The following is a 20187-nucleotide window of genomic DNA, read 5'->3' as shown; positions in this document are numbered from 1 at the left end:
AATCACCAGGGAGTTGGGCAGAGGATGCGAGAACAGGAACTTGGATCTCTTGTACCTTTTGTCTGCCCCTTTTGGGGTGGGGGTGCACATGGCCAGGGTATGCCACACAGCACATTCAGATCGCAGAATGCCCTCGATCAGTAGGGCCACTCTGGCCAGTACTGAAGCATGTAAAATGTCTGGTAGGTGTCGCCGCTTTTCCTGCCCCTCTTCCGACAGTATTTCGAGGGCATTAGCTATCCTACATAGCAGCTCTTCAAATTGACAGTAGCTGTCTGGTGAAGAGGAGAGTTTTGACGACAGTCTCTGCAAGGGATGATGAGGGACATTCCTCTGGATCCACCAGTACCATTGGAGCCAAGCTGATTATCTAATCCAGGTTCCAAGTGTCTACTCAGTGAAGGACGGGTTGGTGATACAGGAAAGTCCTCCAGTGTTGAACGGGATGGTTCCAAAGGTAAATGTTGGGACCACAAACTTCAGTACAGCCATCCTGGTTGATCCTGCTGTTGCAGCTGTGAAGCCCAGAGAGCCAGGTTGAGGTAAGGGATGGTATTGCCACAGTGCCATCAGGACTATTTGATAGTCATGTTCTCGGAATGGAAGTGGTGGGCCATATGTCATGTTTTGGACCGCAGACTCAGAGGAGGAACCAAAGTCCTGCATCAATAACAGTGCTGATGGACCTGACAGAGTGGGGAGTGTCGTATGAACATGGCCAGAAGGTGACAGATCTAGTACAGGGGATGGGCGCTTCTTTGGAGATGAGAATACCAGTGCATGCAGATGCTGCATCTCTCCCAGTGCAAACAGTTCATGAGGCCCAGGAGTAGTTGCAAGTCTCCCTGGAGTCAATGGCACCCGATCAATGGAAGGAACCAGGGCTTGTAAGATTACCTGTCCCAGGACCAGCGATTCACTGAATGCCAATGGACTCAGTGCTGGGATGTGTGGGTCCGTAACTGGGACCAGAGGATCTGGCAAGCAATGTGTCCTTTTGTCACTCTTGTGGGTCTTAGAGTGAAGTGCTCCTGCTTGGCCAGAACTAATGGATAGCACAGTATATTTTTTAGACCTGGAGGAAGACATACTGCCATGTCTATGTGCATGCTTCCATGATTCATGGCGAGACTTGGGCGCAGGTGTGTAAGTTTCAGGCTGAGGTTCCATGATAGGAGGTGCACTCTTCCACTGCTCAGGCCGGTGTACGGGGGTTCCCTGGCCAGGGTCCGACTGCGGCCCCATGGCAACCTCCATGAGGTGCTTCTTAGGGCAGAGGGTTCTGCCATCCTATGTAGAGGTAGGGAAGGAGACAGATGCTGCACCTGGACACAGTATGGGCAGCACTGGTGTTAGCCAATGAGGGATAACAAACGACGTCAGGAAGAGCAGATTTTGAATCCCAGCCTCTTTGTCATACTCCAATTCCCAGACATGGGTTGTTGGAAGGGGGTGGGGGGTATTGTTCAGTGGGGAAGTGCCAAGGTGGCATCCTGAGGCTTGCAGGACATTCAGGAACAAGAAAATTACCACAGAAAACCATGGAAATCCTATGTCTGGTAGAAACTAATGGAGTGACATCCCCAGTCCTTAATCCTACAAAACTTGCAGAAACATGGAAACTACTACCAGACTAAACAAAAACCTGACTAAATAAAACTTGGTAGCTTTTTTGTTTTGTTTTTGTTTGTTTTGAGAAAAGTTTAGAAAATGCATCACCAAAAATGAGAGGACAGCTAAAGTTCCAACTTGTACCATGAGGCAGTGAGAAGGAACTAAAGATGCCCCTACCCTTTATTGCCTCAGATGAAACCACATGGCAATGAAGGGACACATTTGCAGACCAATAGACACTACTACTTTGAAAAGCTCCAGCTCTGGACGCATGCACATAACTCTCAGTGGAATACAACAGGGACCATTACTCAAAGAAGAATGTTGAATGGGTTGACAGTGCAAATATAGTATTAAAAACAAGGAGAAGTTTTTTAATTACTTTTATTCACTATGCCTCCTTTGGCACTGTCAGGACCATAGACTGTTACTGGACATTGACTATGCTTAGTTGCATCGTTTGTCTTGGACAAAGTATCACGGTACTAAAAGTCTGTGAAAGCTGGTAAATCCCTTTGCATTTCTGAGAACACAAAGAAATATAAATACTGTAATAAATACCTTTTCTTTTTTTCTATTGCAAGCTGCCTCTGGGTCTTCTTTCCAATATCATCTCTCACAGTACTGAAGTCCTTACCATCCTCAAGTAGGAGATTCTGTTACCAGAAAGTATTGAGTGCATTAAGTTTGTTGTTTTTAGTTTTCATAATATATTACATCTGCTATTCAGCAGTTTAATACAATTCATTTGACTGAACATTTTTTTTTATTTACAATCTTTGCACCAAACCACTTGGGGTTAGTGAATCTGAAATAATACAGGGTGGTGGGAAGCGCATAGTCCCCGTCCCACTCTTCCATTAGGCTGGTAAAGAGCATCAGAAGCAGCAGCAACAGGAGCGGTGCCCTATGCCCATTCTCTCACACAGTGCTGACATTTTCATATGTAGTCACTGTAATACACATGAAAAGGGATACAGAAGAATGATGGAGAAATCAGGATACTGCGGATGTTATTACTGCTGAGACTACATGCTTGTTCACCAATAACCCTGGCTGTTTAATCCCATTTATTTTCATTCTTATGTGTCTGTTCTGAGGTTTACCTTCACACCGATAATGTCTCCATCTTTCAGGTGGTAGGGTGCTGACTGCAAACTCTCCTGTTTTTTCTTCCGTTTCCTCTTTGAAATTTGTTGGGTCTGAATAAAGCCAAGTATCAAAGTCTTCACGTGTGCTAAGTCTATAGTAGATTTCAGAGATTCTTAAACTAATTTTTGTTTGTTTCACCTTCTAAGGTATAGAACTCCTGTGGTCAGCTGCTCTTTAGCAACTGAAGAGTTTTTTATTTAGTCTTAGAATTGCATATGCACCTTTGTCAGCAAGTTTTCCTCCCAGATGACACTGTACCCCCATTCACCATGAGGTTTCCCACTTCTGTATCCTTCCTCTTCTTCATACACATACTTTAACTGTCCCACATCCATTTGACTAAGGAGGTCTGAATTATACTGCATTTGTAACCAGTTAACTGTGGTCCTTAATCAGAGGATCTGTTTACTTCAGCAGAACTCTGAGTTATTTCCATAATCTCATTCCAGTAGCTATGGACTTGGAAAAACCCCAAAAAGCAAAAGACAAAAAACAAAAACAAAAACAAAAACAACCCCGCCCCCCCAAAAAAAAAAACCCTTGCATTTACCATACATAATCATATACTAAGATGATTTCTGATTTTATACTTAATCTCTGGCCTGCCACCCTAGCAATCCTTTCAATGTATGTAAGTGATTTCTATAGTACAAGAGGCTGAGTGGAGTGTTTCATCATGTGATTAATGCCACTTCTATCCACCCAAAGGACTTTTACCTCATTAACACTGTAGAACTTGCAAGTTCTACGGGCTTAGATGCAAATGAGCAGTCATTGTCCTTATACTGACTTCTATAAGAGTTGAATCAGGCCCTTAAGGAATAACCAGCCCAGTTCACTTCCAAATCCACCTGATTGGTAATACTGAATGAAATATGTGCTCAAATATATTTAAACTTTACTTCTTTACTTTTTTTTTTTTTTTTATCAACAGTCTCTGCACAAAGTGAAATTACTGGCCTCTGCCACTGCAGTCCCAAACTAGTGCCTCTGTCATGTCAGATCTTACCCAGCTGGAGATTGTCATCCACTCAAACTTTTCAGGAAAGTATTTTGCAATTTCAATTTTCTCAACTGGGAGAGAATAGTGAGCCGCAACTCTCTGCCTCAGTGCCCAGGCTGTGCATCCTTTGGCGATATCCCACACCAAATCCACAGAGCAGTAGTAATCCCTCTCCCTGGGTATGCCCATCTGCACCCGAAGCAGCAAGTCACTGGGGCTGTGATCAGAAAAAATAAAATAAGGAGTAACAAAGCTCTTGTGAATCAAAATTCCAAGAGCCATGCATATTCCTGATCAATTCTTCTCCTTTGAAGGAACAGTTCTACTGGGAAATAAAAAAGTTAAATAATCTGAATGTGAAATAAAGTATTCTAGAACAAAGCACTGACTGGAATCTTGACAGAAAGTTTTAAATTAAGAACTGCTAGATTAAATCTCAGAAATGTACATCAATGAAATACTTATAAGTATTTGTAGTACTTACCCCAAATTCTCTTCCTTCTGTAAAGGTTCTATACAGAGTTCTGTTCTGCCTCCCAGTTTATATTCACTAATAATGAAAGATAATAAAACTAATTTAAAATCGCACCCTGGTTTTGTTTTTTTAATATTTAAAAATCATGTGTTATAATTGGACAAGGTACAGTTTAAAGTGCTGGCAAAACTATCTTATGTTGAGCTGGAAAACTAAAGCCACGCCTTTTTGAAAGCAACATGAAAAAAAAAAATCCAATACGGTGCATACTGCATTTGAAAAATTCTAAAAAAAAAAAGTTAGCATAACCAATAAACTTAGCCTTATTTAAAAAAAAAAAAAAATCTTATGATATTCCAGATGAAAAACATCTAATTTATAAATAGTTACTCAACTCACAAAATTGAAATTACCAGGAATGGGTTTTCTGTTAACATTTGACTGAACTGATTTATTTCTCCACCAATCCATCTCACAATCCAGTTATGTAGCGTTGCAACAGACTGAAGGTTGAGTGTTCAATTAGAAACCTACTTGAGTGGCTGCTGGTTGTTTCGTAAAAGCTTGCCTGGTCGCTTACTTTCCAATGTCCAGGCTCTGAGAAACTCGGGTGATGGGACACTGAGCTCCTGGAAGGATGGCAAGGTCATGGCCTGAAAAACCAAACATCTCTTCAGTAATTTTAGTTGCCACTCTCATTGCAAAGATGTAGTAATGCCACACAAAACCAATTTAACTGATTCTCTGTGCAACTAGAAATACAGAAAATGAATTTTTACATATCTACTTCTACACTAATGTCCATCAATTACTGTCTGGTGAGGACTAGAAGAGGCTGCTTTTCTTTTCAGTCCCAAAACAAATCGAGTGAACTCCCTCTCCAACAGTCCTCACTTTAACATACAGTTTCTGAGATTCTTTGAAAACTCTTACAAACTCGTTTATATTTTGGTTTTAAACCTGAATGAGATGAGACATGATCACTCCAGCCAGGCGCTGAGTAAACTTTCCCTACCCTTTTGCAAAAGGTATTATCAAATACACACTGCTGTTCCCATTCTGAGCTGATTTCTTTTATGTTCATAAAGGATGTAAATGTTCAACATGGCCTTTCATATTAGTAGGTCATATAAAGTGTTTGTCTGAAAAGCTGTTCCAGTCTAACCTAAAAGTGACATGTAATATGGAGCACAGTAAGAAGATAATCACCCGTCTGCATGCAGTGAAAATGGAACAACCAACTGGGTGAATAATGTGCCCTTTGCAGTGGAATTTATAAAAAATCTATCCAATTAATGATGTTTTCTTGTCCAATCTTGCTATAATTGCTAAGGCATCGGGAATAATTACTAAAATGCACCTTCGATTCCACCCAACAGGGCCAAATCCACATTTTCCAAAATGACATAACAAAGCCTCCTTAGCACCAAAAGCATTTATTGAATCGTTAAATTCAACACATGAAAAACAAAAAAATTAATACCGGAACAATGTGGAAATGGAAAGTGGTTCTTTTGATAGTGTTTGTAGAGGTGTGTGTTTCTCTTATTTCTCACTTTTACAATAACAAGAGAAAAGTAGGCCTGCGAGCCATAGAAGGTGTAGTTTCAGATGAAGTGCAGCATGACTTTAGCAGCTGGGAATATGTGAAAGATAGAATGGCAATTGCAGGAAACAGATACTAGGAAAATGTCTGAGCTACATGCTCATATTGCCTGTTGGTACTTACCATTGAACATGGCATATAAGCAAATGCCATATCAGAACATACTGGAGATGAGGGGAAAAGGAAATAAATATATATTAATATAGCTCACTTACAGAAGCACAGTAGCACGGTGATATACAAAGGATAATATCTAACCTGAATTTTCAGATCCTCCAGAAAAGCTTCTCCTGAGATTTCTACATCGCCTCCATAACAAAGCCCGATGTCTGACTGGACATATGTTGGGGAATCTTTAAAGAGATCAATAGATACAGTTAAAGAAAACTGACATTATACAGCCACAGTTAGTGAACAGTCAATTCCGTGTTCAATAAATGAGAGATTTCACTTTCATTTGTTTAATTAACCATCCTCTCTCTAACATTATATAGTTTGAGAAAGCCTCTAATACTGGATGCAAAACTGGAAAGAATTCAGCCTGTCTTTATACTGCAAATTTCAGCTTATGACTGATTACTGTCAACCACAAATGAAAAAATTCTTCTTAAAACCCCAAAGGCAATATTAAACCAATTACCTCAAAATGAGGGTGTGTAAGATTTGCGTCCTAATAACTTCTTAATTAGAAAAGAAAGTATGTGCCTACTAAATAGATCAGAAACCAAGGCATAGTGTAAAATAACATGACTTTCCTCTCTGCTGATTGAAGTTAAAATGGTGGTTGATGGTGCTGTTAGATGTTAAAATTCCTGGTAACAATACAGGTGCCAGTAATTTCATAAGGCAGCCCCCAATGACAGCCGTTAACTGAAAAGAATTCCAGGAAGTTTGGTACAGCTCCATGTATTACAAAGCAAGATTAGTAACTAATTAGTGACTAGTTATGCTAATTTGGAAGCAGGGAGGAGAGTAACAAGAAAAATTAGATATTCTGCCATGTTCTTTTGTAATGCAACAGAGCTCTGAAGAGAAGTCCCCCCCCCCCCCCTTCGTTTGGCTGCAGCAGAAGGTGAAAAGTAGCTGGTTTTTCCCCCGGTTTTCATTATTTCTCCACCTTATTTCACTCCTTCCCCACTGGTTTTATTTGATTTTATCAAAGAACAAACATTTCTATGAAGAAAACAACGTATGCATCACCCTTAACAACTATGCCTTATTTACTCACCCATCATTTTACAGCTTATGAGAAGTTACATACTTTAGGAATACTGAGGGCTAATCTTCACTATCCCACAGCTCAGATTACAGGGGTGTGAATAGCTGTGTGCACCGAAGTGCTGCGCTGTAACTCTCCCGTGTGGATGCTAAGGGTGCAAACTAAAAGGTTCCTAGTTCGCATTAATGCAATCCTCTTCAAACAGGACTACATTGATGTAATGTAGCATTCACGCAGGGGAGTCAAAGTGCAGCACTTTGGGGCACGCTGCTGTTCACTTCCCTGTAATTCGAACAGTGGGGCAGTGTACACAGCCTAACGATCAGAAGAAGATTGTATAAACCATAAAACATCAGGCCTGTCAAGAAGATATTCTACAAATATTGTTGCCTACTTGGTAACATATGGGATGGCCATTTGGATCTGCAAAAGGCAACCCTCTCTACTCAAGAAGTACTTGGAAACCTTTATTTCTGAACCTCTAGAAAACTCACCTCCTGCTGGAGAGACTCGCAATGTGCCCATCATGCAGGTCACGCAGCTCACTTGGTCCACCATGCTCTCTTGGTGTCCAGAGTGCGTCAAAGGCCTGTACCACCAGATGGGCACTTTCAAGAACCCCTACAATGTGAATGAAAAATACTTGATCACTCACTTTCTGTACTATTACAAGTAGGTTAAGTTTGATTTTTGCATCAACAAATAGGAAGAGTATTAATCTGCAATGTTAACTTTCCATCTTAATATTTTTCTAATCTTGTCTTGTGTAAAAGACTCCTGGATTGACCTGGGATTGTACCTTGTCACCTCTGATGTTCTACCTATCTATGGGCCCAGTCAGAGGGTTAGTGAAAAAACTGGTTACAGCATAATGATGTCACCCAGTTTTGTCTCAATTGCATCAGGCCCAATAAGTACAATGAACCCCTAACTCAGTCTTGTAGTGGGTCTCAACCAGGGGTGCATGTACCCCTGAAAGTATGTGGAGACATCAACCCATCTAGATATTTGCCTACTTTTACAACAAGCTAAATAAAAAGCACTAGCAAAGTCAGTACAAACTAAAATGTCATACAAACGACTTGTTTATACTGCTCTATATACTATACACCGAAATGTAAGTATAATATTTATAATTCCAATTGATTTATTTTATGGTAAAAATGAGAAAGGAAGCAATTTTTCAGTAATAGTGTGCTTTGACACTTTTGTATTTTTATGTCTGACTTTTAGTGTGGTGAAACTTGGGGATACGCAGGACAAATCAGACTCCTGAAAGGGATACAACAGTCTGGAAAGGTTGAGAGCCATCATTCTAGAGACTGAGGATATGTCTTCACTGTTGGCACCGCTGGATCAATTCTTCAGGATCAATTGAGGGGCAGTGGAGACCCACTCAGTCGATCTGGAGTCGACTCAATAAATCTATCCCCGCAAAAAGATTAATGTTGTGTCGACAGTAGGTCATTTCCCGTTGACTACTGCCAAATTTTGCCACGAGTGTAGACTAGGCCTGAGATATATTAAGAACTAGCTGACTGAGGCTTATTTAACTAAGACCTAAGCAACATTGCTAGTTTGGGGAAACCATCAGGCTGTATGACAAAGATTACATCTGCCCATCTGATGGGGGCATTTGTTTCACCTTTGGTGACACTGCTTTGCATTTTGGGGCTCTGATTAGATTTCCAATGGCTCTTAGATGATCAAGAAATGGAAACGTCCAGAACCATCTCTGTCCACATCTGACTAGGAAGTTGCAATCATTAATTTCTGAGGCAGATCCATATCACCCACTTCTTTGTCACTTCAAACACTTGCAATGTGCTCCACACATTTTAAAACCATTTGTGAACAACCTGATACAAAACGTGGTAGCCTGTTAAGTAGTGTCTCTGACTATGAGCCCTTTACAGGGCAGAGATCTGTACTGACTGCCTGTTGGCTACCAGGTGGAGATTAAGCCTTTGTTTTTGACTTATAAAGCTCTAAATGGCTTAGGATCTGCCAACTGTAGCATGATACAAAGTGAGAATTTTACCTTTGGTGGAAGTTTCCCTTCAGTTATGACCAAAGTATCTCCATTGCAGACATTAAGCTCTTTCAGTGTGGCACCCTGAGGGATCAGAAAGCATATTGTATTTTGTTAAGTTAGTGAGTTTTTTCACTTGTAAAAAGCCTTTTGGGTGTTCAGGCCTTAAAGCCACAGGACCTTGTTTTTCCAGACAAGAGCTTACAAGGGTGTTTAAAATTTCATCTGGGTGCAGATTACTTGATGGAGATTCAACAACTCTTTAGATGCACTAGAGGGAGTAGGAATTTGGAGTACTGTGTTGTGCCACCACCAGACCAAACACAGACACAAATCTACAAGTCTTTCCTTTATAGGAGTCTGTTTTGTGTGGATAATAGGTGTCCTATTGCTTTCTGGTTCCCATTTCCTCTGAATCTCCCTATGTTAATAAATAATAAATAATAAATATGTTAATAAATAATACCACCTAGCACTGACCAGTAGATTTCAAAGCTCCTACATACAAAATCCTGGACTTCAAGAAACCATTTTATTGAAAAATTTTAACAGCCACAGCAAATCATTACAAGGCAAATATGTGTGCATTACATATTGTGTGTACTCTTGTCAAATCACTACCAACATAAAATAGGCTGTGGCCTGCAATATATCACAGACCTAGGAGTCCCTAACATATTAGCTTTTCATGTAAAACATGAAAATGAAAAAGGAACAACTAATAGTTTTGGTAGGAAAAGTAAAACAGGGTTCTCTTACTTCTTCACTTAATGTCTCTCCAGCTTCATAGCACCAATCGATTCTTCTCAAATGCCAGTTGTCACCTGCAAAAAGCAGAACACTGAAAACATCCAGCAAAGTATCACTATTACAAAAAGAATACATAAACACGATCTTCCTAAGGTTAAGTAATTCATACATTTCTCAACTTTGACAAAACGTTAGAAATGAAACGGATGCCAAATTTAAGAGAAAAATTAGAACTAGTTATAGATACTACACATACCCTAGTCCCTAAAACAATTGTTGTTTTGCAACCACATTTTTCTATTTTGTAAATGTTTCTCTCTCGCGTGCGCTTCCCTTAAGCGGAGAAAACTAATTAGATGTAGAAGGGAAGTGAAGCTTCACAAAATGCTGTCAAATACAAAGAAAACAAAATGAAAAAAAATTGAGAAAAATTAGTTTTCAGTTATAAATGTTTTAAGTGTTACTTGTAGGTAAATTTTCAAATAGATGTAGGATTTAAGTTGATGACGGCCTCAAAATTCAACACAACTGTTGCCGTAAGAAAAGTGTATTTTAATGCCTCCAAAATTTCAGGGCTGATTTGCACTATTCCTGGGATTATAATACATTAATTACTGTCATAGAAAGAGCAGAATGAGTACAAAGCATTATGGAAGAGCAGTTGTGTTTGTTCTTTAATTTTTCCTGACAGAGGAAAATATTATAAAAATATTTATCTATGTATGCATTTTAAATTCTGAAATTTTACCTTCCTAAACCTAAACTACCTGAATTGAGACAATTATTTTAATAAATTACAGTGAAAAAGCATGTCCAATGGTTTTTTTAACTGGGGAAAAATAATCCAAATGATTTGAAACATGAAGTTTATTAGAAAGAGAGCAGCTAGTTCTATATGAAGTTCAATGTAAGGCCAAATTCAGCTTTTCAGAGTTGATTATATAAAATAAGAACACATAAGGAGCACGGTACAATTGCTTTCATGGCAGTGAAATCTATACTTGCAGAAATTAACTAGGCTAATGTTTTTCAAACATGAATTTACCTACTGAGTGACTTGCTCACATACAGAGAAGCTTTAGTTTGGCTGCTTAACATGTATCCTAATACAAATACATGAATGCAGATAAAAATGTTTTTTGAAAGTGAACTTTTCTATTATCTGTCTTGTGTTTAAATTTGCAATCTTCACTTTACACTAATACAGAATTTGGCATTTAATACATATTAATTTCAGTGCTCAAGATAGAGGAAGTGATGGCATGCTCCTGCTCTTTTCCTTTTTTTCAAGCCATTTCCATTTTTCAACCAGCAGTAATGAGAAATGCCATGCTGACAAAACCACCAATACAGACACTCAATCACTAAATAGCTTCTGCATGCTCATTTCATTTAGCAACTTTAATAATGGGATGGGTCCAAAGCACATGCTCACAAATGCAATTTTACCATTAATCTCATTTTAACAGCTCTGCTTTGGCAAGGTGATTTAAAGATCTCTTTTTATTTATTGTGATTATTGAAGTCAAGGGTGAATTTTTGCCCAATTTACACTGAGAAAGTACAAAGCAAACAGTTGCTTCTCAAGCCTTATTGCAGGGACTGAACCTTATCAGGATAAGCTTGCAGAGCTTCATTCATTTTCTCCATCCTCAATAAACCATCTCTCTCTTTAGATCACATTGAGGCAAATCAGTTTAATTTAAACAATTATTTTTAAGCTTGTGGAGTGTGCAAAAGGAATCTGGAAAACACTAAACACATTAGAGAAACTACCTGGTACAACTAACCTGGTAACTCAGATTTCTCCAGCATTAAGTTTAGACACTGGAAAAAAAAAAAAAGAAAAAAAAAGAAATGGTGATATTTAACCCCAGTACATAATTTGAAAAATAATTTATTTTACGACACTAGATTTTCCAATGTGTAACCAAATCATAGTCTCGTTCCTGGTCTGCTCCTATCTTAATAAACAGAACAATGGCACACAAATCCTTACTTGGCACTTGTCAGAAAACCACATCTGAGCACTTAGAATATAAAGTTGTTTCATTTAATATATTCTGTAAGAAGCAGCTTTCACAGCCTGTCAGAAAATAGACTTGTGCTATCAATTTATCACTTCTATGAGATGACTTCTGTTGTGTAGGAGTTTAACACGACAACTTCCTCCCATAGGATTTCCTTCATTAAAAATAAAGCCAGAATCTTAAAAAAAACCAACTCCCTCTGATTGCTTTTAGTCTAACTATGTGTGCGCTAGTTAGATACTAAGAATTTATGCTAGTCGCAATGAGAACTGCTGTGGCAGCAGCAGGGCATCTGCCATGAAGGCAGGCAGATATTTCATTTATTTGCATTATTTTGTGGGAGAAAACTTCTTGATTTTTATTCACCCATGGGATAGAGGTTAAAAACTAGATTTTAAAGTGTCACCCAAAAGCTTTTGAATCCACATAACGTGTCCTTATGTTTAGCACCAAAGCTTTGCCTTAAAAGTCCACAGGACCAGTGAGTGTGTGTTTTAAAGACACTATGACTGGATGACTCCAAAACACAAAGTTAAAGATATTAAACATTAGATCTTCATAACCACAATTTAAAAAAATATTTTAAAGCACTGTTTGATATCAAGATCTGTGTCCACTTCCTTGTTTGGAGCAAGCTGCTGCTCTGAAGCCAACTCTAGCAAAAAGAGTCAGCCACTGCCAAAAGCTGCCTTCTTCCTCTTCCACAGCAGGCTCTGCTCACAGACCGTTTCAGTTATTAAAAAGACTAATTCTAAAAATTGTAAATCCAGCAGCTTACACCCCACATCACCAAACTTAATCATGATCAACCTTGTCATAGTATGATATGGTCCCATGTGATTAAGTACTTGCAAAGATGATCAAATGACCATGTCTAAGCTAGATGATTTCTGATCAGTCCAAGGGCAGGCTCCTCTCCCCATCATCTTTAAGGAACTCAAGATATTTCTCTCCCCTTGCCTACCTTTGAAGTTCTCCCCAATAAATCACATGTCTGAAATTTGAGGGTTGAGATATTTCCCTTGGGCACCTGCTGTAACAGAGATGCTATTTTGAAGCAATACATAGTAGCAGGCAAGGAGTATCCAGGTGCTGGCATTGGAGAGCTAAAGTGTCCATGCAAAATGAAAGATTTCTGTAGAGCTCCTGTACTTACCTCTCTCACAGATGCTGTCTCTTCCATGACTATCTCCATCTCTGTGCCTCCCTGCAGATCACTCCCAACAACAAAATACAAGAAGAGCTAAGAAAAAGGATAGAATGTCAAGTTAAATCTCAGAGGTCATGCAGCATGATTTTATATATACATATACATGGAATAGATTTACATTATGTTTAATTCCAGAGTAAGACTAAGACAGACTACTTTCAGATGCAGTACAAATATGGGGAGTCCACTATAACCACTTATCTAAATTATCAGAACATACAGTTAAGAATGAAAACAGGGTTATATTTTCTTCATATCCACTGCATGTGCATGTTGGTTAGTTATGGCAGGGTTGTCTCTCTAACAAAACAAACAGCACTGAAATCCTCTTGTGACAAAGCACACAATAGGCAGTCCAGATACATCTTTACAGTTAAAAATGAAATAAGGCAGGGAAGATGCTGAGCCTAGTAAATGACAATGTTCCTGCAACCCATAAGTTTCCAAAGGGAGTAAGCCAATTGGCATATTTCATAAAAAGAATGAGAATTTCTTCTATACTGCTATTAACCCTACAAAGTGTTATGACAAGAAAATACCAATAAGGAATAGTGGGAAATGTAAACATGATCAAAGCTCTTTTGTGCCAAGTCCTCTTTTTGTGTACCCCCTACTCTTTTTTTTACCTGAGTGGAAGTTGGAGCTTTTCCATGACACAGTCCCAACAGGCTTCCCATCTTTAGCTCTGCTTCTTTAACAGTATAATCCTCAGGCACTTTAGAAAGGAGAAAAATATGGAAAACACAATAAAAATTTGTTTCCAAAAAATATTAGTGCTGCCAATATGGTCATTAAAGTGATGATGCAAACACTGAGCTGTTAATATATTATTCATGCCTAGTTATCCAATCCATTCTAAAATCCTGCTACTGTAGTATCAACCTTAATTATTTAACAATTAACATTTAGTCTGTAGTGGTAAATCCACAGAGAGGGACTCTACTTTTCCTGAAGTAGTTAGCAAGCACCATTAAAAATAAAAGGAGCTATGGACTCCATATTTTTAGCGAGATTCAAATTGCTCTATTTACTTTATTAATTTATTTACATGGCTTACTTACTGAATACTAATAGTTCTCTTCATCTATATATAGTATATTATATTGGGGAGCTGTTCGCCTTTTGTGCATTTCTGCAGTGATCCAGCACCCAGTTCCTAGTTAATAAATGATTGGCAGTAGAGGATTTAATATTAGTGAATTTAGATGTAAGTAATAAAGCAGCTAATTAAATGGTTTATTTGAGAGTGGAAATGCTAGCAGACAAGCATTACTATTGGAAAAAATCTACTGTTTTGGTTAATTATGGAAACACCATGAAATACTGATGCATCACTTTAACGTATGCGATATCAGCCTTGTAAGTGGGGGAGGAGGGAGAAATTGTTACAATAAATAGTATTTGGTCAACCTGAAACTTTTTGGCGAACACAATAAGAATTAATGAATAGATTCAACATTACTGAAAATGTGAAATATTTCATTAATACAAGATCAAAACAGCTTCGTTTCAACGTTACCAAAACATTTCGAGTTTTTGGGCTGGAGTCACAAAACGGCCAGAGGCAGCAGTGACAGCACAACTGCCTTCCTTTTAACTTTTAGGCCAGTGGCAAGGGACCAATTCCCTCTCTTGCTCACAGGGAGAAGTGATTTGAACATTGGTCTGCCACACTGCAGGCACATGTCCTAGTCACTGGCCTATGGGATATTCGGGGTGGGTCTCCCTCCATCTCCTCTCTTGAAGTTGCTTCACTTTGCATCAATAATTAGTCATTAGAGCAGAAACTGGAACTTGGGTCTCCTATGTCTCAGAGTGCCATACATAGCCACCAGGCTACAGCACAACTCTCACTCTCTCCCCGGCCCAATCATTAGTCATTGTAATTATGAATGACTATGAAGTGCCACCAAGGATCACAAAAGATAGGGTTGGAAGGGACCTCAGGAGGTCATCTAGTCCAACCCCCCTGCTCAAAGCAGGACCAATCCCAACTAAATCATCCCAGCCAGGGCTTTGTCAAGCTGTACCTTAAAGACCTTAAATGACAGGGAAACCATTATTCATCCAGCTATATCTGTATGTTCTATTAAATGAGAATGATAGCAGCTACACATCTTCTCTTTAACTTTATTTGAAGAAGCTTACCTGGAGAGAGAAGCTTCCCATTACTGTTAATAGGTCTGAGACAGCTATCATCCACTACATGGAGGAAAAAGAAGAACAAGATGGACTAAATAGATTAAAGTCAAATAAAATTTGGCTCAGCTATTTGGAGTGGTAGAGGACTCAATATTAACAAATAAACAGGTTTAGCTAATTACCGGTGTCTCAGAGGAAAAATTGTTGTCCCTAAGGTGCAGGACCTACATCACAACTTGGTAGCATTTCCCAGAGGTCAAAAAAACACAGCTAGCCTTGCCTTCTTGTCTGGACATTACTTTTCCTTTATAAAGTCAGCTGCCTTAGCAATAATGACTTGAATATGGTGATTGGCCAAAGTCTACAATTTTGGATACACATTTTTAGAAATGCCTTGAAGTAAATCTTATAGGAAGGGATAGAAATTATAAGTCTTGCAGGAAGGCAATGCACTGGTCTCAGAATTGCTTTCATTCACAATATTTTTTTAACAAGATGACCTCGTTATTCCTCCTGCAAAAAATGGCTTCTAGGAAAAGTAGTGGGTGGATACAAATAAGTACTCCTAGAATACATATTTTTTCAACAGCAATCAGTTTGGTACATCGTAGTATTTTTAGTCAGGAAGATTTGTCATTTTATTCATCACTAGAAGAGTCTCAAATCCCTTACGTCCTGCAGCAGAGCAAAATTATTAAAAACTCCCAATAGTAAAGACTAACTCCCATATCTCAGGTAATCTCCCTTTTGTAAACTATAAAAACCATCCAGCAAACTTTGAAATAACCATATCACCAATAAAATAATTATTGAACAGACATTTACCTAGCTCCTCCCCTAATTGCAGCTCCTGTATTGCTTTAATTTTGATATCTGACATCACCTAAGAGAGAAATATTAGTGACTATGTAGTATAATAGACTATGCAAAAATAGAATACAAGCTTAGTAGGGGGGTGGCATTCAAGCACTCGGGAAGACTATTACTCTTCATTTAAAGTGTATTAATTTCTCTTTTATTTTGCTGTAGCGTTTTGCAAATCTGAGGAAGTCTCTCTTTAATATATTACTAATTTACATAGTAACATTTTGGGATTTTTAAAACCATCAGCCCAAAGAAAAGCAAATAGAATATCATCAGACTACAGATCAAAAGAAAAGGCACCAAACAAGTAACTAGAAACGGACTCACTACACTACACATAATGTTCAATATTCTTTTTGTAGCATTAAATAACAATGGGAGAAAGAGCAAGAAAAGTCTCAAAGGATGTCTCTTATGACAAGTTTAGGAAAGTGAAGTTGTATTTAATGCAGAAAGGGATAAAGATGACAATTCAGGTGTATAAATAACATGGGTGATAAAATCAGATAAAAAGGTTAGAGATGGGGGAATAAGGTTCAGGAGATAGGGGAGTTTGAGATTTTCTACAAAAAGTAATTATGTAAAATACTAATAAAAGAAGCAATAAAGGATGTGGATGTGAATATGTTAAATAAAGAGAAGACTTATATAGAAACCAAAATGAAATAATTAAGATAGCTTTAGATGAACTTCACAGATTCCTTCTGTTCTTTTACTGTTAAGATCTTGCAAAAACGCACTAAAAGACAGCCCAGCAGTTTTTTCCACCATACTCTTGTGACAATAAAAATTATTTTCTTCATAAAAAAAGATATTAAAGTTTTGTTGTCCAGGACAGTTTCATGCAACATATTGTTTTCATGATGGCCCCAGCGGAAAGCTGTTATAGAAGTTCACCAGATTCTACCTCAGTGAATTTTAGTCTTCTTTAGGCTGTGCTGCATTAAGGAATTCAAAGTTTCTTCAAAAGTAGACATACATGTACCTGTCTCAACTACACAAACAATGTAACTTATTCCAGCTCTTGCAGTTGGCAACTCCAAGGACATCCATGCAGTTTTCTGACATAAGCTCGTGTACTTAACTGAAAATTCCCAAGATAAAATCCTGACCTCATGGAAGTCGAGGGAAATTTTGCTATTGACTTCGTTAGGGCCAGGATTTTATCCCCTATGATTAGCACAACTGAACTGAAGAAGCTGTGCAGATTACGGGAAGAATTCTATTATATCCCTGAACAACTGTAACTCCTTTACTCACTGTTTCAACAGTTGCAGTAATTTTAACTTGTTTCTCTTCAGCTTCCAACCCGCAGAAATTTTTAACTTGTAGCCAGCTGATATCTTGCATAAAAGCAGTCAAATTGCCACTTGCCACATTCATCAAGCTGCAAACAAGATATACATAAACTGCAGATTTATGTAAGCAAAGAATAAAGGGAAATGTACATTACTTATGGGAGGAAAACTGCTAACTGCCACAGTGATTTACTATTTATATATGAACTAGATCCTATTACTTATAACGTGGTAAAACCCAAAAGCCCCAGTCAATATCAGAGTCCTTCCGTGGTAGGTATTGTACAAACAAAAATAGTTATAGGATAACATTTTCAAAAATGCCTTCCAGACTTAAGGAGCCCAATTTCAATTTTTAAAAGGGTATGTCTACACTACAAAATGATGTTGACCTAAGTTATATCAATGTACAGCCACTGCAGTAATTAAATAGCTTTTGCATGTACACATTACACTCCTTCTGTCAGCAGAGTGCCTCCCAACCAGAAGTGCTTGTACCGATTTAACTGTCAGCATGGGGCATTGTGGGATGGCTTTTGAAAAGCAGCAACTGTCAATGTAAAGCAATGCAATGTCTACACTGACACTGCGTCGACCTAACTAAATTAACATTGACTCTACACCTTGCATAGAGGTGGAGTTAAGTCAGTGTAATGGGTGAGTTAAATTGGTGGGAGCAATATTTTAGTGTAGTCACTTCCAGGGCTAGGTCGATGTAAGTTGCCTTACATCGACCTAACTCTGTAATGCAGACCAGAGCTAAGTCTCATCAAAAGCCAATGGCACTTAGACTTTAAATCGTTTTTAAAAATGGGCCTACACTAGAAAGCTAAGTCAACTTAACTATGTTGCTCAGGGGGGTGAAAAATTCATGTGCCTGAGAGATGTAGTTAAGACAATATAAGCTCCAGTTTAGATAGCTTCAGTGTAGACAGTAGGAAGAAGTCTTTCCAGTGCTGTAGTACATGTTTACACTACAGTGGCACAGCTGCAGTACTGCAGCTATAGCGCTTCTAATGTAGACATACCCTAAGTCAGTCATTCTGAAAAATTTTACCCATAGCCCCTACAATGATGTTCAGAGGCGCAGGTTTGTATTTGTTTTTATACACAAAGGAAATTAGTTTGGTGGGCTTAAGCCAGCATGATCTTACTAGATAGCAACCATATGATTTTTCCACAATCACAACTTCTTCCTCAGCAAAATGGCAAATGCTGGAATATCAGCAGCATTCCTTCTAAGAGGAATGATTAATGAGCTGATCAGCCGGTGAAAATTTACTCAGCTTATGAAAGAGCTTTTGTTTAGATCTTGCCATTTGTTTTGTCCTAGTGATTTAAGGCACTGGCACAAAACTGAGGATATCTGGATTCAATTCCTGGGTCTCTCCAAAGACCTCCTGTATGACCATGGGCAAAATCATTCTTGGCTTCAGTTCCCTGTCTGTATGAGAAGGAGAATATTATTTCTTTTTCCAACCCTTTGCCAGTCTTGTCTATTAAGATTTAAATTCTCAAGGCAAGGACTAGATCTTACTCTATCCACATATAGTGTCCAGCACAAAAGGGCACTACCATCAAAACCATGAGTAAAATACAGCCAGTATTACAAAAAAAGTCACTGTAATTAGCCCAATAAATATTTGAAATTGAGGGGTATATTACTATGTATATACTAAATGTAAGTTTGGACACATGCATTAGGATTAATTATTTTGCACTTCCCTCTGAAGAGGAAAACCATTTTGTGCTTACAACTGAATTTTTTACTTTTTGCCTTTTAATAGGTGCTAGTTAAGTAGTAGTGGTTTATGGCAAATCACCAGCTATAACTGTACTAGTTATGGGTGCAAAGCAGTTTCCATTACAACCTTGCCCTCATCTCCATAACCAACACTTGTTTGGCTGATGTTTTCTAAACTTGGTCTTTTGTTAAATTTCACATTTTGGTCACACTCCTTTAGTGTTTAAAGTGATATGTTTTGTGGGGAAATATGCTTTTCTGCATTGTAAAAATTGCTTTTCTGCATTGTAAAAATACTCATACTGAGTAGCACAAATCGTTTGAAACTTGAGTCTTGGTATGCATATAGTCCTCAATGGCGAACCTGTTGCTTCACTTTTTGTATTTTAAATTTTTTAAAACTTTACTGTAACCGATAAGTCAAAATTTAAATCATGACCACATGTGGTAGAAAATTCCCTTATGTCTGCAGGGGTGCACTTAACTAATTGCACTTTCATGCACAGAGCCTTTAATTTAAGTGTACATATGGCTGTTTCAAAGAACTGAAAAACTCTACTGATAAATCCAACACAGGTGTATGCTGCCCATGACAACTGTATTACAATTCTCCTTTCCCAACACCACATACAAGCCCCTTAAAGATATCCTATGAAGTTAAATACAAATTAATCTCCCATTCCTGATGTTGCATTAAGTAATTAAAATACCCAAAAAATTCCAGAAGTGTTAACTCAGCCATGCTGCATATATAAACTGATTTCTATTGCTCTTTCCCTTGCTAAAGTGTAAACCTTTGTTCTTTATGTACACCATAAATGCACAAAGGATGTAAAGCATGAAAAAGCTAGTGTTGCTGTAGCAATCTAACTTTTTAGAATTTCTCCAACTTTTAAGTGCTCCATTTCACAACCTGGATATCACAATAATGATAGTGGCAAAAAGACTAACAAGAACAGCAACAAGAATATATAACAATGTAATTCTAACCAAAGGAATTTTGCTTTGTTAATTGCCTCCGAGCTTTGAAACAAGTGCTTAATAGGAA

The 20187-nt window shown here is 38.2% G+C and overlaps 1 protein-coding gene across 6 annotated transcripts in view; it reads right to left on the bottom strand.

The window, feature by feature from the left end:
• The window catches only part of USP40 (ubiquitin specific peptidase 40), a 49540-nt gene that overhangs the window by 6378 nt on the left and 22975 nt on the right, over positions 1–20187 (bottom strand). For 4 of the 6 annotated variants that reach the window (XM_067548616.1, XM_067548617.1, XM_067548619.1 and 1 more), the window contains 15 exons: positions 17358–17484; positions 16059–16116; positions 15240–15293; positions 13718–13806; positions 13038–13124; positions 11642–11678; positions 9861–9925; positions 9111–9185; positions 7564–7690; positions 6109–6203; positions 4779–4897; positions 4254–4319; positions 3776–3986; positions 2721–2816; positions 2176–2270 (listed from right to left, as the gene is read on the bottom strand). In XM_067548616.1, the coding sequence (XP_067404717.1) occupies positions 2176–2270; positions 2721–2816; positions 3776–3986; positions 4254–4319; positions 4779–4897; positions 6109–6203; positions 7564–7690; positions 9111–9185; positions 9861–9925; positions 11642–11678; positions 13038–13124; positions 13718–13806; positions 15240–15293; positions 16059–16116; positions 17358–17484 (1401 nt within the window). Of the gene's footprint in view, positions 1–2175; positions 2271–2720; positions 2817–3775; positions 3987–4253; positions 4320–4778; positions 4898–6108; positions 6204–7563; positions 7691–9110; positions 9186–9860; positions 9926–10107; positions 10434–11641; positions 11679–13037; positions 13125–13717; positions 13807–15239; positions 15294–16058; positions 16117–17357; positions 17485–20187 lie in introns of those variants that run through there. The other 2 variants (XM_067548618.1, XM_067548621.1) reach the window with 2 other exon arrangements.

The sequence above is a fragment of the Emydura macquarii genome, unplaced genomic scaffold, assembly GCF_026122565.2.
Source record: "Emydura macquarii macquarii isolate MOO-44397 ecotype Brisbane River unplaced genomic scaffold, CSIRO-AGI_Emac_v2 contig_1253, whole genome shotgun sequence".
Taxonomy (NCBI): domain Eukaryota; kingdom Metazoa; phylum Chordata; order Testudines; family Chelidae; genus Emydura; species Emydura macquarii.
Note: the sequence above shows the minus strand (reverse complement) of the source record. Positions and strands in the feature narration are given on the sequence as shown.